Source organism: Typopeltis vanoorti, chromosome 13, assembly GCF_054136105.1.
Source record: "Typopeltis vanoorti isolate ZY-2024b chromosome 13, IOZ_Tvanoo_1.0, whole genome shotgun sequence".
NCBI classification, from domain to species: domain Eukaryota; kingdom Metazoa; phylum Arthropoda; class Arachnida; order Uropygi; family Thelyphonidae; genus Typopeltis; species Typopeltis vanoorti.
The window spans coordinates 108,344,097-108,371,334 of record NC_143561.1 but is presented as its reverse complement, the minus strand read 5'-3'; the positions used below and the strand labels follow the sequence as shown (position 1 = coordinate 108,371,334).

General features: G+C 36.6%; 1 protein-coding gene across 2 annotated transcripts; it reads left to right on the top strand.

Moving 5' to 3' along the window:
• The first annotated feature begins 292 nt into the window (after window positions 1-292).
• LOC150100458 (uncharacterized) lies at window positions 293-26,901 on the top strand. 2 transcript variants are annotated; one of them, XM_090403136.1, is made up of 4 exons: window positions 293-329; window positions 14,096-14,259; window positions 22,820-23,009; window positions 26,378-26,901. In XM_090403136.1, exons 2-4 carry the CDS (start codon window positions 14,212-14,214, stop codon window positions 26,686-26,688), a joined length of 549 nt encoding a protein of 182 aa, XP_090259262.1. In that variant the 5' UTR covers window positions 293-329; window positions 14,096-14,211; the 3' UTR covers window positions 26,689-26,901. The 2 variants fall into 2 exon arrangements, with proteins under 2 accessions (XP_090259262.1, XP_090259263.1); XM_090403137.1 differs by lacking the exons at window positions 293-329; window positions 14,096-14,259 and adding an exon at window positions 22,388-22,455.
• Window positions 26,902-27,238: the final 337 nt, after the last annotated feature.

Genomic DNA, 27,238 nt, shown 5'->3' with positions numbered 1-27,238 from the left:
ATGTATTTCTTATTCTGGATCATGAACAATATAAGTTTGAAACCGAGTGTTGGATATCATGTTCTATGGCTTGAACTAACCTCAGAATACGAATGCGGTCTTTTAGTCGGCATGCTTTTGCAAGCTAATTCTGTTTCGTGCTCTGCTAGCACGAAAGAAAATTAGTTTCCAAGAGTTACAAACAACACTGAACGCCTTTCTTCACACATCCCGTTCCAAGAACGTAAAGAAATCATAACAATGAATATGCATAGAAATTGTTCAGTCAGCTGAATCAGAAGTGTTGTAAACAGAAAATGTAGCAAGTATCAGTTATCCATAGAAGCATCGTGAGTATTTAAAATGTTCAGTTAACTATTGTTGTTATTTAATCAAACCATTAAGATGGTTTGATTAAATAACAATCTGACCTTGATTCTCCTTAGCTCAGTCGTCGAAGGATTCAGGTTTTTTTTGAACTGAAGGTGAGTTAACCAGTCTCATACGGAGGTCGAAATGTTTTTTTCCATCCGGAAACTCAGAATTTTCATACCGCAATCAGACAAACCGACCAGTAGAATACACGCGATTTACAGACAAAAGAATAGTATAGACATAAGGATAGTCACCTTATCCTCAGTCGAAGGCGCTTAAGTGCCTATTAGAATTTTTTTTTTTTTTTTTTTTGAAAACGAGAACATGACTAGGACGGAAATAATATATTTGAAAGGCTTTTCACCATTCAGTAAATTTCTTTTTTTTTCCCTTTCTTTCCTGTATTAAATGAGGGCTATATTGACAAACCTCATATAAAGTGGTGGCGTTGCGATCGATTTAGAAAAAAAATTAAAGTAAAAATTACGTTTAACTAAAATTTTATTTATTCGCTTAATTAAAATATTAACTTTTCATACTCGTATCAAAAAGATATATGAATAAATTTCATTGATTAAAAATAAAAAATGAAGTATTTCGTATAGAATAAGAAATAAACTTATGTTTGAAATTTAAATTATTAAAATTTTTCTTTATATTAATTATTAAAATTTTGCTATATATATATATATATATATATATATATGCGATATATGGTTGGTATATACAGGGTGTTCGGGATAAATTTGACATATTTATAATTAATTATATTTTTCCGTAAGTTACATGTATTAACACACACTTCTCTTCATTTAAAAGTTTGGACCCTTCTTCATTCATATACAAGATGTCAGAAAGGATGGATAGCTGGAACCCACCTGAATCATGGAAGAGAATAACTTGTATCATGATGATTCGTGCCCGCCATCAAAATAAGGATATTACGACTGCTGCCCAATGCTCCCTGAATACAGTAAAAACAATCAGGCATGAACTAGAGACTTGCAATAGTGACTACGAGGATGTAGCAAGAAGAAAGATCCCTAGCAGACGATCTGATTGCGTTCGTACAGCAGAATTCCTCGCAAATCTGCAGGAACAGGTGTTGAAGAACCCTGGCATTGGAATTCGGGCTTTGTTCGTGGAGTTGCTAACTGTAGTCAAGCCCTGGATAACAAGGGTAGCCAATGGTAGGCCGTATGTATGGCAGCAGGATTCGGCCCCTTGCCACACCTCTGGGAAAAGTCAAAAATGGTTGTCTGAAAATTTCTACGACTTCACCAGTCCAAATGTTTGGCCTCCAAACTCCCCAGACCTTAACCCCATGGATTATTTTGTATGGGGCGCAGTTGAAAAAGACACCAATCGCACTTCCAGTAATACAAAAGCCCAGTTAATGGATAAAATTAAAACAGTTTTTGCGGCCCTTCCCAGGGAGACTGTAGCATCAGCTTGTTCGAGGTTCCGAAGCAGAATTGAAGCTGTGATCGATGCTAATGGTGGTTATTTTGAGTAAATCTTGTTGATAGTATTGTAATTAACTCTGCCTGTAATGTTATTTTGTCAATTCATTAAATTTAATAGATACAAAGAAGATTTTCTTTTTCCTTACGAAACTGTCAAATTTATCCCGAACACCCTGTATATATATATATATATATATATATATGGTTGGTTTCACGTAGAGAACTACTGAATTATTTTTTCTGAATTCTTAAGATATTGGTTGACATATTTTATTTGAGATAACTTTTATGTTTTCTCTGTGTTTCTTTTATCTTCTATAATTCATAGCTTAGTCATAATGATTTCATGATTGCTTGTCACCACTACTGAAATCAATATAGTATTGTCGATTGTTCGAGTGCAGTAATTTACAACAGGCAATTCAAAAGTGTCGTGAGAGTGGGAAACTATTTAGCATTATATAATTAAAAAAATAATAATAATAATTTATATTATTTCATTAGGTAAAACACTAATCTAGACCGAATTATGAACAGATTTTGTTTAAAATTTATATATATATATATATATATATAGTAGAACTATTCTTTTTCTGTATGATATAAAGGCTTTTTCTCGCTTAGCACATAACCTTTCTAAACTGGACAGTGGTGCCACCTGCCGATTTTTCGCCATTGCTAAATAACAGGATATTACACATCATCATGCACCGGTTCCATCTTTCGTACTTGTGCCAATTATTAATGCTAAATCGTTTATTCTTGCTTCACTGTATTTCGTGAGCTTAAAACAACGAATTCGCTTCAACTCAACCTGATTTTTTCTTACTATTTATTTGTAGTTCTAATTTTCGGAAAATAGTTGCTTGTTCTTCTGTAACTATTAAGAAATAATAAGTATAAGTAAAATCTAATTGCGCTTCGAGTGTCGTTTAAAAATAGCGTTAAAGCTGTCACTTTCTTTACAATAGTAAAGAAAGTGTATAGGTTCCATTCCATCAGCTCGCTTTGCTGCGTCACTGAAAGAGATCATAATATGGCGTCTACAGAAAATACATTCTCAGAATTGTGATGTTTTCAGATATGCTAGCTCAGATACGCGTAATTCTAATCTTTGTCAGACCACAATAAAACAAACAAAAAGCATCGCCTGTTCAAATAATAATAATAAAATAAATAAAAAAGTAAAATTGACTTAAAGCCGTTTTAAGTCAACTTAAATACATTTTCTACAAAAAAAAAAGCGAAAATGAATCTATTTTTTCATATCTTAACAATTACTGATTTTTATGTCTTAATAACAATTACTGATAAATAAGATAAAATAAATACGTCATCCTCATCATGCGTATCAAGGATTTAGGCCTAGCATGGCCAGTTCCGGCCTTCGAAGTCATCGTTGAATCGTTTAAGAGGACGTCCTGGTTTTCTTTTCCCTAATGGTTTGTACTTTAAGGCTTGTTTTGGTAATCTTTCTGTTTTTATTCTTTGAACGTGTTCCATCCATTTATGTTTATATTTTTTAATTTTTTCTATTACTCTTTCTTGGTTTAATTCTTTCATAATATCTTCGTTTCTTTTGTGATCAAATAGGGTATACTTTGCACTTTTTCTCATAAACTTCATTTCTGCTGTTGTTAATCTTTGTCTTTTTGTTTTATTGTCCAGATTTCGCTTCCATACATTAAGACCGGTAAGGCTAATGTATTGCATACTTTTAGCCTGGTTTGTTTTTGAACTAGGTTTGGTTTAAATATAGAGTTAATTACACCTGCTATTTTTAAATATTTTGCAATTTTTACTTTTATATCTTTTTCATTTTCGTATGTGATCATACATCCTAGATAGTTAAATGAATTCACCTGTTCTAAGATCTTGTTATCTATTACTATTTTAGTTCTTGCTGGATCTTGTCCATTAAAGGCCATAGTTTTTGATTTTTCTGTTGATATTATCACACCATAATCTTTCGCTATCTCATTTAGATCTAAAATAGCTTTCTGTAAGTTATCTTCAGAATTTGTAATTATTATTTGGTCGTCGGCAAAGAGGAGAGTGTTTAAGTTAACTGTAGGAGAAAGTTTAATTCCTTGATGTAAATTTTTATTCCATTTTATTACTATTTCATTTAAGTAGATATTAAAAAGAGTTGTTGAGAGGGGGCATCCCTGTCGGATCCCTTGGTTTATCTCTCTCGTATATGATAGCTCGTGATTTAATGTTATTTGTATTTCATTATATTCATATATACTTGTGATAGCTTTTAGGATATTATTTGGTATTTGTCTTTCTTTTAATATGTTAAGTAAGATGTTTCTTTTAACTTTGTCAAATGCTTTTTCAAAGTCAATAAATGCAATATGTGTTTCTAAATTATATTCTCTTCTTTTCTCTATTATTAATTTTAGGCAAAAGGCCGGATCTATACATGATCGTCCTTTTCTAAATCCATTCTATACTTCTAAAATAAAGTTTTCGGAATATTTCATTAGTTTGTTATTTAAGATTCTGCTATATATATATATTTTGTAACAGGAATTTAGTATACTGATACCTCTATAGTTTTTAGGGTCATCATAATAATCAAAATAAATACACAATTATAAATTATAAGTGCGTGTTTTAGTGTTGTTTTTGTTAGTCCTTATAAGGACTGGCTTAAAGGGGCGAAGCAAGAATGCTTTTCGTCTTTCCCGTTATTTGTAGAGGACAGTGTAAGGATAAGGTGTTATTGAGCTATTAAAGCTCTGATCATGGCAGGAGGGTAACAGCAATAGCCGAGCCTCAGTTAGAACTTCATTAGCTAAGCATTGCCGTCCATTACCCTCCAATGGTATTGGATTGAATGAATCAATCACCGCATCTCACGGTCGATTGATTGTTTTTGTTAGTCGCGGATTAACTTATTTAAAGATTAACTTATTTTAAAAAACAAAATGGTGTACTAGAATAATCTGATGAAATTTTGCCGATAATTATTTAGGCATAAAATAGTCAAAACAGAAATAATTTGATTTAATATTTTAAAATTTCTGAATATAAAGATTTATGTAAGCTTATTTTATGCAGAAATCGTTCAACACAACTGAGCCTCAAAAGCTAATAAATGTATTACCTTTACGATTTGGAAATATATGTTGGCCGAATAATTATTGTTATATATATTCATATTTCCTAATAAATATCCGTTATGTAGAGCTCACTCATCTTGTTGTTTGTCTTTCCATATGTTTTATTCTGGGTAAACATATGCATCGACAAATAAGCATGTCGAGATTCTTGTACTTTCCTAGATTTTTTTTTCTCTAGTTCACAACAGAACTAACAAATATAAATATGTTGCGTTGGAGCTTTGATCTCATAAATATCTTCATGATCATCTGCGCTCTTTCTGAAATGGCTTCGTACACATTTTCCATGTACGAATCTTACTTATTATTAACCCAAACTGCGAGGATATTTTATTATTTTTATACCACAAAATCAGAAAAGGAGTTGTTCTTGTTGCTGTTATATCATTTCACAAACACCTGAATCACTTTCCTATTTTTACTATCTCGAGCAAGTTTTGCTTCCACTGACAAAACACGAAGACCAATTTTTCACTGAACATTTATACAGCAACAATTGAACGGTCTTCATTCGTTTTTAAATTTACCGTAACATCCGTTCAAAGATGCAGTGTGAATAGTGCAATTTGAATTAATATATACGCAATAAACGAAATGAAAAGACTGTACACGTGTTGCTTCTGCAGTTAGTTTATTACTAGAAATACTTGGAGGTATACAGAGAAAAACAAGATTCTTCCAGAGAGAAACAGTTTTATGCATTAAGATTGGTGCTTTTCAATATCATATTTAAATTGTTGTCTCCGACAAATCTGAGGATTCTGTAGTAGCAGCAGTTGATGACGTAGTGCAGGTGCTATTCACACACCGCAAACCCTCTTCACATTTGCGGATGAATCCATGCATATGACAACAGAAGTGGGGAAGATAATGACGACGAGGTCTTAAACTGTCACACCTTTCTCCCGCTCCTGAAAAGGAAACATAAAAAAGCTGTTATTGCTATGGTTACTATATCGATATGGTCAAAATGAATGGTCGGAACCATGTTCTGAATCATTTTTAATGGTCGGAACCATGCTCTGACCATTCTAATATATCCATGTTCATAACATTAATTGAATTAATGTTTCATAAATATGAATGAATATTTTATAATTATTCAATTTATATAGTTTTGAATACCAATTAAAATGATGAAAGTTTGAATGAGATCAATTAACAGAAAGAATTGAAATAATTACTGGACATGATTTTGCAAGTATCGCAACAATAACTTCTTGGTCTAGGAAAATAAGTTCCACCAGCAGCTAAGCAAGTCTCATTGCTAATAGTACAGTTTGCTCGATTGCCGAAATCTCCATGGCGATGGCTGTTGACCACACACAGCGAAAACGCTGCGCATAAACAAACCACCAAGATCTGTAAAAGTAAAACTTAGTTAGCAGCAAGAAAGGTGAGAATCAAAACTGCGAGCAAACTAAAGATAAGTAGAAATAAGACGGAAATCTTTAAGAATGCTGATTTTTTTCTTTTTATACGAAAGGGTTTCCGAATTTTTAAATTAGAACTTAACTTTAAATGCTGAGTTTCGCAACTGGTTATCTACTTTAGCATATAAATACAGAAATTCTACTTACCAATATATTAGACATGATGAAGAGCCTTCCCTCACCGAAGTAGACTGCACTTCCACTTGGCCTGAATTTATAAAGCTAAATGGGAAAAAATTAAATCACGTGTAATCAAATATTTCCCGTAGTATCGTATCAATGGTGGTTACGTAAATGTAAATAACCTTGCGAATAGCAGCTGGATATATGTGGTGAAAAGTGAAGTATCTTCTCTTTGTTCCTATTCCTTCCATTGTCACATTTCTACCCCATAGCATTGATGCACAGTTGGTCTTTTCCTGTGCAGATTATAAGACTCGTAAAAGCTGCCATTCCATCAAGAATGATTTAAGTAATTGGTGCACAGTGTATACTTTGATTGGGACATTGTGACTATGTGAAAATTGCATTTTTACTAACAGTGCCAAGGATCTGGCACGATTACATTGACACATGAAGCAGTTTTGAAATAGTGTAATAGTATAATTCTCGTGGCTTGGTATAGCAACTGAAATTGCTATTCACTAGCGGATTTTTAAGGTCTAAATTATTAGTTTCCGAAAAACGTCGACACGGTATTAGCTATTTTTATTCTTAATTGTAGTTATATTAACACACTAATTAGACATTTCGTACTACAAGAAAAAAGAAAATTGTCCACAATGAATGAAGATTTGTTATGCTGATATTTTCCCTATCTCTGCAAGAACAGATTTATTATTATTGTTACTTTTTTTTTTGACCGCTTCAGTTCAATCTGTAAGATGACATCTTAATCACAACCTAAGGAGTTCTGATTAAGATGTCTTGGTTAAAAGACATCGTATATGGAAACTGCAGCACTTTAGGAAATGCGATCAAATAAATGAAGAAAGGGTGACATTAATATACATCACCACAATAAAAAGCGTTTCATTTTCCATCAGTTTGTTTTATTAACATATGTTAAGTTTTAATGAACGTTTTATCTTATAAAGCTACGTAACGTAAATTTATGCATCTTATTTTCTTAGAATAATTTTGATGCAAACGCATTCTCGTTAATTATAACAAAAACGTCAGCTAATTCGCCGCATTTAAATTGTAGAACCTCGTATTTTCTAAGTAATTGGTAATTTTTTTTAATGAAGCACTGCTTATTTATTTATTTTATTTTATTTCTCTCTCTCTCTCTCTCTCTCTCTCTCTATCTATCTATCTCTGCTCCGTTGTACACCACCTCACCCTTCATTTTAGGAAATTGCCCTACTGAACAAAAAATCGAAAACTCAAATTTTGCAATTGTAAAAATCACTTAATAATCACATTTAAGAGAAGGTGGCTTAAGTGCCGTGACTCGAAGAGTAATATTTATTTTACCCACCTTTTCTGGGACCAAACGGACGTAATGAAAAATATTGTTTGATTGGATTCGGATACATATGGAAACATAACTAATTATTAGTTACTGGTTAGTAATTCGTTTTTCACCAAACTATCTGTCCAAGAAATAGATTAAGTGTCTTTGAAAAGAATAGGAACAGTGGATAAAGATTGGAGAGAGAGAGAGAGAGAGAGAGAGAGAGAGAGAGAGAGAGAGAGAGAGAATGGATGGGACCAGAAAAGGGAAGGTTTGAGATGGTTGGGAAGGGACATCAAAAGTGCACAAATTCCATTTTTGTCTTTGTTAGTTTCGTTACACCGCTTGAAATGCTTCAGTATTTACTAAAATAAAGAGAGCCAAAAGGCTTAGTAAAAGTGCATAGGCAAAGCGGATATTAGATCCGGCATTATTTCACAGTCAAATGTAGAAACTATGAAAGTTTCGACTTGGGGGATACCGAGGAATGCATTCCCGCAAGCTCTCTGATCAACTTACGAAACTATCATAGTTTCTGCATTCGGCTGTGAAATAATGCCGGATCTAATATCCGCTTTGCCTGTGTAGCTTCAGTATTTCCCGGTATCGCTGACATGCACCAACTGACTGCTGACTGACTTCATTCTCCTTTTCAAGAAATAGATGAATTTCATCGCCTGTTTGCGATTACAATCCTGCATATCGGAAGCATGAAGTGATCTGAAGAGTTCCATGCTCTTTCGTTAAAGGGTTCTCAGATTATTTAACCTTTAATCTATCTACAATAATGCACTATAAACCTAAACATATACAGCAAATTGTCGGTGCTATGCTATAAAAACAATAAATTCGGGACACTCTGTTATAATTATAATAAAGTGTGTTAGATAGCAGAGTTTTTCTCCCGGAAACTAGGGTTTTTCATCCCGCATACAGACAAATCGGCCCTTCAGAACACACGCAATTTACAGACAAAAAAATACTAGTTGTGGTGGTGGTGGAGGTGGGCGGTAGATGGCGCTGATGGAGATGATTCGTAGTAGAGGTTCGGTGTAGTTGTTGAGACAGTTGTAGGTGCCCTCCCGCGATAAGTCTTCGAACTCCTTGGAGGTTGTCAGGAATAATAATAATAATAATAATATGGTTGCGCACCCGAAAATTCATGAAGAAATAATTTTTTAGTAATTTTTAAATTTGAAATAAACCCATTTATTTATTTCTATCAGATTTTTTTATTTAGAGTCACGATTTGCTACGAATATAAAGACATTTACAGTGTAAATCAGATAAGGTGAGCATTGTCGTCAAAGCACGCCTTGACTAGTCATATATGAAAAGAGAGTAATGATTTGTTATGAGAAGTTGGCGATGAAGTATCTGCGTGCATTTTGAATGGCTGAAGGTGAGCGGGAATCAAGTAGAACACCGGCAGGTGTATTCACATTGACTGAAATCTGCGCTGGAATTAAAGGCGTACGAGCTCTCAACAGCACAACTAGCTTAGGTTTCTTCTCAGTAGACTACCTGCAGCCAAGAAGGGACATGCAATTAGTTATTCCTTGAGTTTTTCTGATAGATAACTGTTTGTATTTTTTTTTATCCTTCTCGACAACTCCAAACAGTGGTGAAGACATACTGTGTACACCGTTTTTCAACTGAGAATACGAGGTCAAGTGAAAGAGGAAAAAAATCTACCTCTTCTAAATTTATGTGGCGTTTAACATCTCGGAAATGTAGTGGTGTATGAAAAGAACAATGTTTTCTTAATAAAGTAAGTTTTTATACACGTTTAATGATTTTTAATAATGTTGCCTTACCGCAGCACATCTGGAAAATAGGGGGTGGTGTATCAACATAATGGAAATACCCACACATTTTTTGAAGGATGTTTTATTAATCCTATGGTGGAAAATGCCTCCATATCAGACCGGTTTACTCACTTTCAGCTGAAAATTTTAACAAGGTTTTTTGCATGCTAGGTCTTTGTAACCGAAGGATATTGTCAACTGAGCTAGGAAAGCCCATTGTATTCTGGTTTTTATCTATTTTTATATGTCAAACCCATAGTTTGCGTAATCTATAGTACATTTACAGCTATTTATATTTACAGCTGTAAGGCGCACCTGTTAAGAAACACCATGATTTTAACGTGAAATAGATGATACAAGTCATGTACATAAAATAATGGAATTTGGGACCATTCTTGCTGTTAAATGTCCCAACTGTGCCATTGATGTTGCAGACGAAATATGTGATCGCACCTTAGAGAACTGATTGGAGACAACGTCTTGTCCGTTTCCATACCTTGTCATAATCTTCGATTCTGTGGCTCGTGATACACCTACGATTTCTACCATTTGGTTAAGGCAGCTTCTGCGAGCCACACTCCAATGATCATACCTTTTTGGAGGTCACCGAGACATGATATTTCGCACACGAACTGCCTAACAACAATCACAGAGACAACGTCATCTGCGATGTAATGGAGCAGTATGATATCGGCTATCACGCAGTCGATGCCGAATTAGCTGTTGTTAATGTGCACAATATCAGACCTCGGAGACCTCCTAACAGATACGATCATTGGAGTACGACTTTCAGGAGCTGCCGTAACCAAAACGAAATAGTAGTCATATCACGACAGAAATAGTAGTCATATCACGAGCCACAGCATCGAAAAGGTATGGAAACAGACAAGGCGTACGTTGTCCGCCAATCGGTTCTTCAGGGTTCGATCACATTTTCGCTTGCAACATCACTGCCACAGTTGGGACATAGGTTGCAGGAAAAATGGCCCCAAATTCCATTATCTCATGTACTCACTTATGTCAGTCTATTTCACTTCGAATTCATGGTGTTATATCAGCCCGAGGTAAGCCTACATCTTACTAATAAAAAAAAATTCTCCAAAACATTTGTAGGTGTTTCTATTATTTTGATAACCTCCCTGTATATATGCGTATATTATGTCTAACAATATTTTTACGAAAATATTGTTAGACACGAAAGATTTTAAACCTGTAATATATCAATACTATGGCAGGCTAAGGAATTTTTTTTTATCATTTTTATTCATTTTTGTATTTGTTTTGGAAATTTATTTTTATCCAGTTCGAAAACTCTGCCATCTTTCAAGCCACTTCAGTCTTGAGTAATCGAGAAAGTGGTTCCACAAGAGCAATAAAATTCATCTCCCGCCTAAAATATGAATACGCATTTTAATGTTTTTCCCCCTTTAACAGTTTTTATCTATTCCAATGTTAAATAACCATTTGCATAATGTACGAGTCAATAATATACATTTTCAGGAAGTTGATAAGCTGAGATATACACTCCTGTATTTCTAGTACGGTCCGTAGATATTCGCATGATTAACAAAAACACAGTATTGACAATTTTTGATATGCACCATTCACTCTGAATAACTACAGAACCTGCAGGAAAGGTCACCTACAAGGCATTTATTTGATTTGCTAGACAAATAAGCCTGCAAAATGTGATATTAGTAAGAGTTGTGTTGTCATCACCAATCACTGAAGATTGGTGATGACAACACAAGTTGAAGACCGACTGATTGAACTAAGCAATGTCAGACAGCTAACGAAGCATTTCCAGTCATTCAGAAGTTACATTCTTACTAATTGTCAAATGTATTATCTGTTATCTGTTCTCTGTGTTTGGTTTGTGCGTGATAAAAATAACTCTTCACATCCTGCTCTGCTGTAAACCGTGTAGTACAAGTTTGCAATGTAAATGGTATTCTAAATTATCTGTTCGCTTGTGTGTGTGTGTGTGTGTGTGTGTGTGTGTGTGTGTGTGTGTGTGTGTGTGTGTGTGTGTGTGTGTGTGTGTGTGTGTGTGTGTGTGTGTGTGTGTGTGTGTGTGTGTGTGTGTGTGTCCGAGGCGAGTTGAGTCCCATAGTAAGGGTTTTAGACAGTTAAAGCAGTCAGCTATGCTGCAAACCCCTAAGAAGTTGAATTTTATGTCTTGTCTGTAGATATATGTATTTAAGGTCCGGTTTGCATATTTTGGGGAACGAAAACCTTGAATTTCCGGCAGGGGAAAAATCATCTACCTCCGTATCAGACAGGGTGGCTAATTCACCTTTTATTGAAAAGTCCTAGTCAAGGGTCTTCACATCATAGCGGGAATTCGAAACCAGGTCCTTCCAACGAAAAGGCTACGTCAAAACGAATGAGCTGTGAAAGATATATCGGACGAATTGGTTGGTTAGTAATTGCAACTTTTTTTTGTTGTTGTCGGAATGTTACTGATCAATGTAAAAAGAACACATTTTTATGTTAATCTATGGTGGATAATGCCTCCATGTCGGACCGATTTACTCACTTTCAGCTAAAAAGTCTAACATGGTTTTTTGCATCCTCAGTCGACAATACCTTTCGGTTACAATGACCAAGGATGCAAAAAGCAAGGTTTTTTGCATCCTAGGAAAGCCCATTGTAGTCTTGGTAGTGTCTATTTTTATATGTCAATCCCAGACACATAAGATGTGTAACCTATCAGCGGCAAAAGAAATGCTGTGTATCTTGAGCAATTGAAGGTTAGGCTTTGAAGAAGACATCGTGAGAAATGTTGTTCCAAAGAACAGACGTTAACGAAATGAAAGAGAGGAAAGAAAAGTTAGTTCGATAAGTTTTAATCAGTTACTTGTGCTTTTTTGTGGCTTAGAGAAAAGTGGAGATCAATGTAGCAGAAAAAAATTTATGTTAAAACTATACACAAAAAGTTGTTTAAGCTGCAGGATTGCCCTAAAAATTTGTTCCTGTTAAACTGATCACAAACATTCCTCCACTTTGCTCTAAGCAAAAAGTTACTAGCAGAGGAAAATATTACATTCAGTTTGAAGACCTGCCAGTTTTTCCAGACTCTTTAGGAAATACAAAAGAGGAAAGTATGTTTATGAAGACAAAAGAAGAAAGAAGTATTTGATCTGTAAACACAGCAGCTGCCCAAGTTGGTGCAGCGTGATGAAAATTCGGACGCGAATTCCGATGAGCAGCGATCATGATATTTGTAGAAAATGCAAGCAGACGAAACTGAGCAGTTGTGGAAGTGAAGTCAATCGGTAATCGACAGGTCAAGGTTAACCGCTCACTTCTGCGCAAAATCAAGTATTTTTAGGGAGTTCTTTGTGACTCCTGCCCGCTTCCCCCAAAATGATGAAACACCATCACATGTTCGGATGGATCTGTAATTTTTATTCAGGTAACCTATAAAGGAACGGCGATATTTGGAATATGATTATGCTGCGAGAGTGAAGGTCAGGGCTATCCCGTCTTGTCCAGCGAATTCTGAAAATTAAGACTGAATTGACGGAAGTTTCATTGGCATTGAAACTGACAAGTTATCACAATTTGGTCGTACGAGTGGATATTGAGTGGATAAAAGAGAGAGAGAGAGAATATAATGACATCGCTCTGGCCTGAAAGAAATTTCAGGCCAAAGCGATGTCATTGTATTAAGTTTTGTTTGAAAATTTTGAGGTTTCTAGTCGACATTTTCCGTGTAAGAATCTTGCTTATTACCTAACTCTCAGTATTTGTAATTATTTCGATACCCACACATCAGAAAAATTGTTACTTTTTTTTTTTACAAGTACATTCTTATTCTTAGTGTATCGAGCAAGTTCTTTCAATGACAAAACTGGAACACGGATTGTTTCATTGTACATGCGCCACTTATGTGACGAAAAGTCAAAAGGTTTTATTAGTTTTTAAATTTGCCATCAGCCCCATTGAAAAATGCAACGCAATTACAATAAAAACCTATACGAAGTCCATGGAATAAAAAGATTACACACGTGTTGCTTTTGCTTTTGATTTATTACTAGAAATACTTGCAAGTATACAAAGAAAAACAAGTGGCTTCCAGACAGGGAGTTTTCTACACTAAACTCACTGCTTTTCAATCATATTTAGATTGTTGTCGAAGACATATCTGATGACTCCGTAGTGGATGACATAATGCATGTATTATTCACACATTGCAAATCACCTTGGCATTTGCGGATGAATCCATGTCCCTGATGGTGAGGACCATGATGATGGTGGTGGTAGTGGTAACCGTGGGGGCGTTTACCATGACGACGTCCTGAACAATTGCATCTTTCTCCCGCATCTGAAAGGGAAATGAAGAAGTTATTATTGCTATGGCTACATCGACATGGTAACCATTAACAGAAACACATTTTTATATTATTATGATATTAAATTATAATTTTTTATTCTTTAGCTGGTGTCTGGATGGGGCTGTCCCTCCTTAACCAGTACACAGCTGTGGATGCCTCTAGACTACTTATCCATTGGTTTCTTGCCTAGTTTTACTGTCCCTCGGCAGGGGGCCAACAGATGCCTTTTCCACAAAGAGTTGGAAGGACAATCACAAGGATAATCACTGTATGACATCTAATATATCCATGTTCATAATATTAATTAGATTAATGTTTTATAAATATGAATGTACGTTTTATAATTATTCATATTATGGACTTTTAAATACCAATTAAATGATGAAAGTGGGAATGAGGTACTTTAACAGAAAGAGCAAAAGAATTGAAAAAATTACTCGACATGATCACGCAGGTATCGCAACCACATGCTTCATTTCGAGGATATAAAGTTCCCCCAGCATCTACGCAAGTCTCATTGGTAATATTGCAGTTTGCTCCATTGTCGAAATCTCCATGGTGGTGGTGGTGGCTGTTGACCGCATACAGCGAGAACGCTGCGTATAAACCGACCACGAACATCTGTAAAAGTAAAACTTAGTTAGAAAGATAAGAATCAAAACTGCAAGCAAAGTAAAGATGAATCGAAATAAGACAGAAATAACAACGCTGATTACAAAGAGGATTCCAAATCCAAATATTTAAGTTGGCGTGTAAGTTAAATGGTGAGAAATTTCTGTTTTGAGAAAACTTGAACCACTTAAGAGAATAAAAATGAGAATTAGGAAAAAAGGGGGAATAAGAAGTTCAGCTTCTCAACTCGTCATAAAAGTTTACAGAAATTGTACTTACAAATATGTTGGGCATCATAAAAAGCTTTTCCTCGTCGAACCCAAGATTTCACTTCACTCCGCGATCCTGAGCGAATTTATAAGGCTAAATGGAAGAAAAGAATCACGTGGAACTAGTAATTCCCCCAGTATGGTATTCGTTAGTTATTACGCAAACGAATGCCTTGTCAATAGTTGATGGATGTGTTTTGTAAAAATCTTCTCTTTGTTTCTTTGTCGTGAATATGTCACCGATTCTTCTCCCCATTGATACGCAATCGGGTCACTTCCCGTGCAAATTATAACATTCGCATAATCTGCCATTGTATATCAAGAATGACGTACGTATTAGCGGCGCTGAGAATGCACCAAAAGGATTATTTCACTGACAATAAGGGGGTGGGGTGGGGGAGGCATGATTAGATTGGCACATGGAGCACTTGAAATATTTCCTATAGCGCTCTTGTATAGCAGTTGAACCCGTATTGAACTAGCGGATTTTAAAAGGCCTAAATTAGTAGTTCGAGAGAAAGAAAAATCTACCCAGCACTACCAATACTTCTTCTTAATGGTATATATTATCGCTATTACTTTATTATTTCGTATTTGCATTACAAACGAATACTGGAAGAATACATACAGTCCAATTATAATACTCGAATGATCTCCATATGTGGCCATACAGTAACCGTTCGACAGTATCAAAGGTTTTGATGGCGTCAGCGCCCAACTGCTAACATACGGTACAGTCTTCAGTTTTCCCATTTCCTTTTGCAAACAAGGAAGATAAAGAAGTCTTCATTTTCTTTATTTGTAAGGACAACAATTCTTTCTTCGTAATGAGTAAGATGATTAAGATGTCTGGGATAAAAAAAAAAAAATGAAACCACACAACCTTAATCGCATATGAAAATGACGGCATAATTATTTTAGGGACTAAATAAATGAATAAAATATAAGATTATTTCACATGGAACAGTGCGGTGTTTTTCATGTGCCAAAACAAGTTATAACATCTTGTTTAGTTATAATATTTAATTAAATTAACATTCTTGTTTAATTAAAACAAAAATGACAACGTAGCAGCTGCTTTTAAATTTTAGTGTTGGCAACTTTTGATATGTGCCAGTCTCTCTTAGCGAAGTAAAACTTGAAGAAAAACTTAGTATCTTCAGAGATATGCACGTGCGCGTCTCTGAATAACTGCAGCACTTACAGGAAAAGACCACCTGTCAAGCATTTGTTTTGCTAAACAAATAAGTTCGCAATATATAAGCAGTGTGATGCTATATTATACACTGGCAATAGTAATGATTAGGATGTTATTGATGATAATAGTTCTGCTGTCATCGAATACCTTGTAAGACCCCATTGTTACCAACATCGCTTAACCGAAAAAGAAAACGTTTTTCGCATTCAATCGATGTTTCTACGTTACTTCGACAAAGTGTGATCACCAGAATCTATTCTAGGATTGAAAAAGAAATTCTAAGTATAAAATAACACTCACTTTGTTTGCACTTTTTCTTTCCTTTTTTTTTTTTTTTTTGGCTAGATGGGTGAAGCAAGAATGATTTTCATATACCCGTTATCTGTAGAAGAAAATGTATGGATAAGATAATATAAAGCTATAAGCTCTGATCATGGCAGGAGGTTAACAGCAATAGCCGAGTCTCAGTTAAAACTTCATTGGCTACATCACTGCATTCATTACCCTCCCTGGATACCAATTTTTGTCGCTTCGTACGACATGCATGGGCTACAGTGGGACGAATTTTAAGTAAAGCTCTTTCTAAAAGTTAGAACGATCCATAGTGGCAGAAAGACCGTCCAACTCAGCATTGTTTCCACTCAGTGACCCCACTCCCCACAACCATTGAGGAGAACCGCTCATATTCCAGGGGAAAACCATCTACCGACAAGGCTCCTCACGGGCCACGCCGGAGAACACCCTCCCCAGAGACTCAAAATATTCTCTCTGGGCAAACCCCTCAAAACAATTTAAGCTCCCCCCCCCCTCACCGGGAACAAATTTCCGGAAGAAACCTAAGAGAGCGAAACTCTGCGTCCATTTTAGTCGCCTCTTACGACATGCATGGTTACAGTGAGGTTGGTATATAAGTAAAGCCCTCTCTAAAAATTAAGACGATCCCGCGGACCACACCCTACAAGTGGCCGAAAGATCGTCCAATTCAGCTTTGGTTCCACTCAGTGAAGGCCCCCCCCCCTCACCACCACTCAGCAGAACCGCTCATATTCCAGGGAAAAGCATCCACCGACACAGCCCGTCACCGGGCCATGCTTGAGAACACCCTCCCCAGAGACTCAACATGCTCTCCCAGGATAAACCCCCCGAAATCAAGCCTCCCCCCTTCACCGTGAGCCAAATTCCGGAAGAAACCTGAGAGAGCAAAACTCTCGAAACTCAGCGTCCATTTAACTCGCCTCTTACGACACGCATAGGTTACTTATTCTTTCCCGGCCACCACACGGGGTACCACTTTGCACTCTTATAGTCCTTATAAGGACTGGCTTAAAGGGGCGAGGCAAGAATGCTTTTTATCTTCCTAGTTATCTGTAGAGGACTGTGTAGGGATAAGGTGTTATTAAGCTATTAAAGCTCTGATCATGGCAGGAGAGTAACAGCAATAGCCGAGCCTCAGATAGAACTTCATTGGCTACAGCATTGCCATCCATTACCCTCCAAGGGTATTAATCACTTCACCATACCACCACTTTGCACTTATCCTTATAAGGACTGGCTTAAAGGGGCGAAGCAAGAATGCTTTTCATCTTCCCCGTTATCTGTAGAGGACAGTGTAGGGATAAGGTGTTATTGAGCTATTAAAGCTCTGATCATGGCAGGAGGGCAACAGCAATAGCCGGGGCTCAGTTAGAACTTCATTGGCTACAGCATTGCCATCCATTACCCTCCAAAGGTATTAATCACTTCACCTCGTACCACCACTTTGCACTTTAATTTAAATTTAAAAGAACTGGGCGATGGACTGAGTCCTTGACTCTTTATCCCGTCATCTGAATGAAGAATATCTGTGTGGATGGGGTGTTATTGAGCGAAAAAGCTCTAGTCATGGCTGGGTAACGGCAATATCGGAGCCTCAGTTAAAACTTCATTGGCTACAACATTGCCATTTGTTAACCTGGAAGTCCTGATTAGTAAGTAAAGGGTAAAATCTCAAAAAAATCGGACGATCTCTAGGCCACTCCATAGTGGGCGAAAGACCGTCCATGTCTCAGCGTTGGTTCCACTTAGTGACGGCCCACCGTCCAAGCACCCCGACGGGTGGGGGGGGGGGTGGGGGGGGGGGGGGGTGGGGGGGGGGGGGGGTGGGGGGGGGGGGGGGTGGGGGGGGGGGGGGGTGGGGGGGGGGGGGGGTGGGGGGGGGGGGGGGTGGGGGGGGGGGGGGGTGGGGGGGGGGGGGGGTGGGGGGGGGGGGGGGTGGGGGGGGGGGGGGGTGGGGGGGGGGGGGGGTGGGGGGGGGGGGGGGTGGGGGGGGGGGGGGGTGGGGGGGGGGGGGGGTGGGGGGGGGGGGGGGTGGGGGGGGGGGGGGGTGGGGGGGGGGGGGGGTGGGGGGGGGGGGGGGTGGGGGGGGGGGGGGGTGGGGGGGGGGGGGGGTGGGGGGGGGGGGGGGTGGGGGGGGGGGGGGGTGGGGGGGGGGGGGGGTGGGGGGGGGGGGGGGTGGGGGGGGGGGGGGGTGGGGGGGGGGGGGGGTGGGGGGGGGGGGGGGTGGGGGGGGGGGGGGGTGGGGGGGGGGGGGGGTGGGGGGGGGGGGGGGTGGGGGGGGCACCCCTAAAGACATAAATGTCAATTGTTAAATATTCAGGTGAGTATTGAGTTTGCCTTGTTCCATACACATTAACATAAGTACCCAGTTGAGAAGATAGGTAAAAACGATATATATGAGAGAGAACGTAAATTTTACTCCACGTTTAGTTGTTGATCCCCTGGTGCTTCTGAAAATGTAATTTTTCACTCTTAAAGAACCCCCCCCCCCCAAAAAAAAGCGGTAGGAAGATAATAAAATTCTTAAATAGAAAATAGAAAAAATTGAATAATAATAATAACATGGCAAAGACGTGAAACTAAAGTAGGCAGAAACATCAGAAAACTTCAGCTGCATTCTCAATGGAGAACCCGTTAGAGAAAGTAACATAGTTCATCTATTTAGGCACGGTTTTTAGTGAAGATGGCAAATTGAATATAGAAATAGAAAAGAATTAGTAACATTGAAGGTTTTCTACTTTCCAGCTTATTTTATTTTCAAGTCTTCGCCTTGTTATTGCTGATTTTCGTAATGTTTTCGGAAGTTTATCTTCATAATCAGTAACTAGCACCTGCTTTTCTAAGAAAACAAATCTTATCTCAGAATTCTATTACAGAACAGATCAATATACTGCGACGGTTATTTTTAATCATTTTTACTTATTAAGTAATTTAAATATATAATAGATTGCATTGCAGATGGAGGATATCACTAATTTCTTTATTCGTTTCTTTTTTCAAAGATGAGAAATTTCTATTCGAAATTCAAATTTTTTACCGTAGATGGGATTCGAACCCTGGAAGACCAGAGTAGAACCACATCTCTGAAGCGAAGAGACTTTAATCGAAAACCCCCTTATCAGAAAATTTTAATGAGGGTTTTATTTTCCCCGGGAAATTTTGGATTGAAAATTGAAAAACAATTTTCAATCCAAAATTGTTTTTCAATTTTGAATTAAAAAACATGCTTTTTTATTATGTGCAGTTACATTCTTAGCATGTCAGTGAGTGCCCAACTAATATGTGGGAAAGCTCAGCTCTGTATATGAAATAGCAAAATTGACTGGTCATGGCTTGATTATGCGCATTAGTAACATAACGTTTTTCTTTGGTAGAACGAGAACGAGCATGAATAGCGTATATATAAAAATAGCGTATTGAAAGCAATTCAGACGTCTCGTATTGAATACAAAATAAAATTTAATTTAATTTTAAGGATTAGTAATTATAAAAAAAATTAAAAGTTGCTCAACGTACAGTTTTTATTTAAAATATAATGGGACTCTCTCTCTCTCTCTCTCTCTCTCTCTCGATGTTATAGCAACGCATTGGATCGAGAAAAGACGTAGACGTGTCGCTAAGAGAGAAATGAGGACGTTGAGAGTACAAGACTCAAGTAGAGTGAAATAAATTGGAACGGAATCTAGCGTCAAAACCTTTTCTTTCGTAGGTGGGAGTGATGACAAGCAGGGAATAATCCTATGTTAATACAGGGAGAATAACAGAGAGAGAGAGAGAGAATTAAATAATACAGAAAGTTCAAAAAATAAAATAATAAAAAAAAACATTATTTCAAGTTATCTCACACAAGGACCTGTATGAGAAATAGTTTCTCATAAGAAGTTAGATTTCTTAAAGGGAGAAATTGATAGGTGTCGACACTTTACCGGGTGTTAATAAAAATCTATTAATAATAATTTATGGATGGATAGGACGAGATTGATTATAAATTACAGTACGAAAAAAGGGATTCATATGGATGATGTCAGGATTTACGGACGATGATCCTAATAGAAAAACTAGACGAAGCTTTATTCTGAAATCTGCAAGCTAATCTACGCATTCGCAGCTGATATCAGAATTACTTCTGATGCTTTGGGGATCAGTTGTAGCTTTTCAAAACTCATTTCAAAACCTGTTTGAAGTTCTACGCAAGAAATTCGAATTGGAACATCTATGGAAAATGCAATTCAATTTTTATTTAAATAAGTATCATTAGTATAATCAGAATATGAGTAAATATAATGTGGAGAAAGAAAATAAAACATATAAAACCAAGCAACTTGCACGTTAAAGAACTACCAAGCGATTGTGGAAGCCTCACTTGAATTTTGTGTTTCAGCTTCTGACAACAAACACTAATTCATTGCGATGATTATCACTATAATATTATCAAAGCTCAAAATAATTATAAAAATTATTAGTTTTTAGATACTGCTGCTTTATAGTTCAAATTGAAACTTTCAGCTGATCAACAAAAACATCATCAAGTTCCCTTTTCCCCCTTACTCTTCAATACGCGGCGTCCTTTAGCTTTTGCTACTTCTCGTGTGGGAGGTTGATATAAGAATTATTTATGTTTTCTTTTGTGCTTTTATTTTTCTTTTTATTTATGATATTATGTAATGTTTTACTTAGTTTATTATATGATTTATTATTTATATGCGAATAAGAATTTACATCCTATTTATGTTATTATTTATATTAATGTACGTTTAAACTTTTTCTTGCGACATAATATTGTCGTCGATTTTCTCCTGTCTGAATTTCTGTTTTGTATCTTGCGATGCTTGATGGCGAATAAAATTGCGATATTTCACTCAGATATATGCAAATCAGAATCCTGTATCGTCACGAGGATGAAATTATTTGCACTTCGCATTCCAAAAGGATTTCTTACATTCTGTTGCCGCAAGCCGTTCACACGTTAAGCCAACCAGATCGGAAACATACGGCAGCCATCCAAACTATGTTGCGGCTTCTTATTACCAATCCCACAGTCAACAAGTGGGATTCGAATATCATTGGAATGGAATCCTTCAAGAAAACGTTTACACCTTTTCTTGAAGGATTATCATAACAAGATGTTAATATTCTGCATTAGTACTGTGGAATATCAGTCAATCTGTGTGTGTGTGTGTGTGTGTGTGTGTGTGTGTGTGTGTGTGTGTGTGTGTGTGTGTGTGTGTGTGTGTGTGTGTGTGTGTGTGTGTGTGTGCGCGCGCGTGCTCCATTTGACACTTTCCTAGTATTTTTCAACAGTACGTCTCTCCTAAATAAGCGGATTAATTGGTACGGTGCAGTTTAACGACATGCTGAGATGAGTGACTGTATCGCCCTTGGTTTCTTTACTTGGGTACAGCTTAAGTTTGTTTTCCCCCATTAATATTTTCAGAACTGAAGGAGGAAAAACGACACCAGTGTTTGTCCAGTTCATAGTGACATTTAAATTCTATACAATGAATACATTTTAAAAGTGTCGATAGAATTCCAACATCTCATCTGCTTCCCCCTTCTCTTTATGTCACGTTGCAAAGACGTCAGTAACGAAATGATTTCATTCATTTGGACATCCCGATGCTAATTTCTCTTGCCAATGACCGAAACATTTTGATATGCGAAATTTTTGTTCAAAAAGCACCACAGTTCTGTAAGCACCATGAATGCACGCGAAGGAAAGAACACCTGCGAGCATTTGATCTGTTTTATAAATAGATTTGCAAAATGTCAGTAATGAATTCCCCCGGGGTGATATGTCAATAATTTTGCTACATCATTCAACAGCCACAGAAAGAGTGATAAGTCAGCTTGATAAAGGGGAGCGAAGCAAAACTATTGCCGAAACATTTACCAGTCATTGTGGAGTAGGAAGTGCTATGACGTTACTCCATGAATGTAGAATATGTCGTCATGGTTGTTCGTTTTTCTCCTTTGCTCTTATAAAACACGATGAGATCTTCATCGTTCCACTTAGTTTCAAGTTAGTGGATGGTGTAGGAAGAAGGACTTCGTTGCAATGGCGAAAGTCTTTGTAAGTGGTTTCTTTTTTCCTAGTTAGTAAAGAGTCCTATAATAATTATCATCTAATCATCAACTAATCATAAAAAATATGAGTATTATATGTTGAATATATACCTTTTGGGGTATATTTGGAAATATATACCTTAAAATATTTTATATATTCATATACAATAAAAAATAAACTTACATATTATATTAGATTTATTGAAATTATTTTGTTATTTTGCAAATTATCTTAAAAATTTAATATTTTCGAAGTACACCTTTTTTATATTAAGATATAGTTTAATGTGTTACGCGCTGTTTTTATGGGCATGCTGAAGATAGGTAGACGTTGACTAGACCTCTTATTTTGTGTGTTTTTTTTTCTGCAGCTCTTGATAGCTAGTTTTTCGGCATTGATATCTCTCTACCTAGTGGACAGTCATCCGTGGTGGCATGATCCTTCTGATCGAGAAAATTGTACGATTAGCAATGAAACCTGCATAGATGCTGGTGGAGTATTATATCAGGGAAATACAAGCGAGCCACGTAGACCTTGTGATACCTGTTTAATTACTTCAGGTGATTATTTTACCACCATCCTTTAAGTGGTTACAAAAATTGCATACGAAAGCTTATTTTAATAAAACCTTTATACAAATATGAATTTTCATATTTTCTTATCGTTCTGTAAATTGCTATCGCAAACCGAGTGTGCATCTGCTTCATACGCATTTATTATATGAATAGTGAGATAATTACTTTGCGTAGTTTGCTGAAAAACAAGATTTATTTAAAAGTTACACACTGAAAGAGAAGGAACTGTTGTTGCTGTTTTCTTTTTGGTGTATGACAATGAACTCCGCTGGGATCATTGTTAGTAGTTGGTTAGTCTGAAATATCGTAGTCTTGTTTTTTTTTCACACACTGCAAGACGGGGTTAATTTCCAATTATTTGGTCACATTTATGAGTTAGCTACAGATATCGATTTTGTAACAAGCGCCATCTATTGTAACAGAAGTCCTCTAAACCAGCGCTTCCCAAACTGTGGGCCGCGGCCCCCTTGGGGGCCGTAGGTTTTGTTGAGGGGGGCCGTGAAATAATGAAAACAAATTTAAAATATTTTAAGACTAAGTAGATTTTTTATTTTAAAAGAAACGTATTTAACTTTTATTATTTCTTTTTTGTTATTTTTTATAATTTAATGGAAAAATTCACACATTGGTGTTGGTTCACAAACTTTGCTTTCTGCGTATTTCGGCGCTTAATGAATATTAGTAAATATTGCTTATTCATATGCTTCATTTCAAAGCAGTGGTTAATTGTATTTACTTCGAATGCTCTCCAGGGAAGCTCCAAATCTTCCTGTCCCTTTCATCAATCAGGGACTGTTGATATTGACTTTATATACATATCAAAACTCGTTTTATATTATCACTGTCATCCGAGCTAGTTTTCTGTTACCAATAAAAGTTTCGCATATACTTCACACATGAAAAAAAGCTTAAACAAGTTCATGTGGGGAGATAGTAACTCGCTTGCAGTGGTAAACAACACCCCTCCCTAACAACCACTATACTGCAAAGGCAATAAAAACAAGTACTTTTATTATGCCAGTGAATAAGGTATGAGCAGTCTGCTAATATATTTCTCAACAAATAGTGCAATTAGAGACAACTGGGATAAAAACACACTAATTAATGAATCACATGTCCCCTCATACAGAATGCTATATAGACTGAAACAAAACCATATGTTGCATGAGTAAACACAGTATCTAACTAAAAACTGTTGTTATTAATTAGATGTGTGCCAGTTGGATTTCCCAAGGCAGCAATAAAAATTCAACCGAACGTGTTAAAATTCGTAAAAGTGTTAAAACTAAGTTATACAGGGTGTTCGGGATAAATTTGATATTTTTATAATTAATTATATTTTTTCCGTAAGTTACATGTATTAACACACACTTCTCTTCATTTAAAAGTTTGGACCCTTCTTCATTCACATACAAGATGTCAGAAAGGATGGATAGCTGGAACCCACCTGAATCATGGAAGAAAATAACTTGTATCATGATGATTCGTGCCCGCCATCAAAATAAGGATATTACGACTGCTGCCCAATGCTCCCTGAATACAGTAAAAACAATCAGGCATGAACTAGAGACTTGCAATGGTGACTACGAGGATGTAGCAAGAAGAAACATCCCTAGCAGACGATCTGATTGCGTTCGTACAGCAGAATTCCTCGCAAATCTGCAGGAACAGGTGTTGAAGAACCCTGGCATTGGAATTCGGGCTTTGTTCGTGGAGTTGCTAACTGTAGTCAAGCCCTGGATAACAAGGGTAGGCAATGGTAGGCCGTATGTATGGCAGCAGGATTCGGCCCCTTGCCACACCTCTGGGAAAAGTCAAAAATGGTTGTCTGAAAATTTCTACGACTTCACCAGTCCAAATGTTTGGCCTCCAAACTCCCCAGACCTTAACCCCATGGATTATTTTGTATGGGGCGCAGTTGAAAAAGACACCAATCGCACTTCCAGTAATACAAAAGCCCAGTTAATGGATAAAATTAAAACAGTTTTTGCGGCCCTTCCCAGGGAGACTGTAGCATCAGCTTGTTCGAGGTTCCGAAGCAGAATTGAAGCTGTGATCGATGCTAATGGTGGTTATTTTGAGTAAATCTTGTTGATAGTATTGTAATTAACTCTGCCTGTAATGTTTTTTTGTCAATTCATTAAATTTAATAGATACAAAGAAGATTTTCTTTTTCCTTACGAAACTGTCAAATTTATCCCGAACACCCTGTATATATATATTGGTATCTTTAACATATTTATACCCAAGGTAAAAATACGTTCTACATATATATATATATATATATATATATATATATATATATATATATATATATAGAATCACATATAAAATAATATAATGAATGTTATGGCAGTTTCACATATGGAATTCGGTTGAAGAGAGTTAGCATTTCAACTCAATTGTCAGCTATGCTTTTATCTTTCGGTTGCGCGATCTTTTGTTAATACCGCACCAATCATATCCACGTTTTAATAACCTGCCTTTGCTGTCTGTTTCGTGTTAGGCTTAATTTCCGTAAAGGGAGAAAAGTGACAAAAGAGAAAAATGTTCCTGGTCTGGGGATTCTCTTATTCACGTAATATTCACTAATTTCATGTTGTTAGTCTGTGGTGTGCCAGTATCGGAAAGTGGTACTATTATTTGATCTATTCTACGTTAAAAATTTAACCCTGAGATGGATAAGTGGCTGATAAAAAATAAAAATTAAATCCCCCGAACAATCAGAAGAAGCAGAAACAGACTCAAAAAAAAAGGACAGTATTTCATATTTTACCAGAACAGCCCGCATCGTCTTCAGAACCAAACGGTAAGAGGCAAAAAATGTAATATATGCATTTGATTTTTGCAATATTCGCTGTGTATGTTTTGTATTGAATATAAATACTAAATAAATATAATAATAATATATCTCTCTATTACGATTTTTTTCGAGGGGGGCGTGAAATATTATAATTTTTGCAAAGGGGGCCCTGACATCCAGAAGTTTGGGAAGCCCTGGTCTAAACTAAAGCGATCATGTTCTCTTTCACTTATCAGTTTATAAACAAGCAACAAAAGCCACTTTTCAACGAGAGCGATCTATTGTACACTTATGCAATGTTTAAGTGTATAATAGATGGCGATATTTCCTCTCGCATATTCGAATATCTTCCGTTCTGGGAAGATATCTTTTTTTTTTAAAAAAAAAAGATTAAATTAGTACAGTTACCGAAGTCTAGCCTGTAAAATCTGACAGTGATCACATTAGTATGGACACATGTCATTTGCTTTGTTTACAATAAAATAATAAAAAGAAATTAAGATTTCTCGTAGTGATCAATAATAACAGTGAGAACTAAATTTATTTTCAGACGAAGGAGGACGATGCGAATGTGGAAAACACCATCATAAGGGCGGACCTCGTGGACCCCCACCTGGACCTCCTCCTCGCGGACCTCCACCACCTGGACCTCCTCCCCATGGACCTCCACCTGGCCGACCCCGTGGACCTCCTCCTGGTCATCATGGCTTTCGTTTTGGGTTCGTTTATAAATGCAGGGAGGGTCTTATGTGTGAGAATAAGACGTGTGTTGTCAGACCAACAACATCAGAGCCTGTTGCAGCAGAGTCAACCTCTTTACCGCCTGGTGGAACGGAAACAACCTTGATAGCTGAGGAGTAAAAACTGGACTTCCTGCTCAGCATAAATGCTATATTCTCTAGATATATTTTTCATATTTTAGCATTTAAAAATGGAATCTTACCTCCAAATATTGTATTGTAGAAAATCCTACATCTGTATTATTTTATTAATAAATTAATTGCAGAACAAATATCATCATTTTTAGGATTCTTATATGCTAAGTTCTGTTTTCTTAGGTGGTTATAAAAGTAGTTTTTAAATACTACAATAAACAGATTTAAAAAAAACATTCGTATTTTTGCTTCTCTGATTTTAATATTCGGTAAAAATAAAAGACACGGTACAACTAGCGCCATCTATTACAAATCACAGGGGGAAACAGATTAATAAATACTTGAATTAAATAGTATTTTAAATGTGTAGTCAACAATACAGTATCCTTTCTTACGGTTTATTCGGTTAAATGATGGTTTTTATTGAGAACATACAAACAGATATTCTTCGTTCGTAAAATTACTTATCTGTCATATCTCACTAGGCTTAGCGAAAATGACAAATTTTGTATGCTGACTCTGGGCGTGGACAGCTT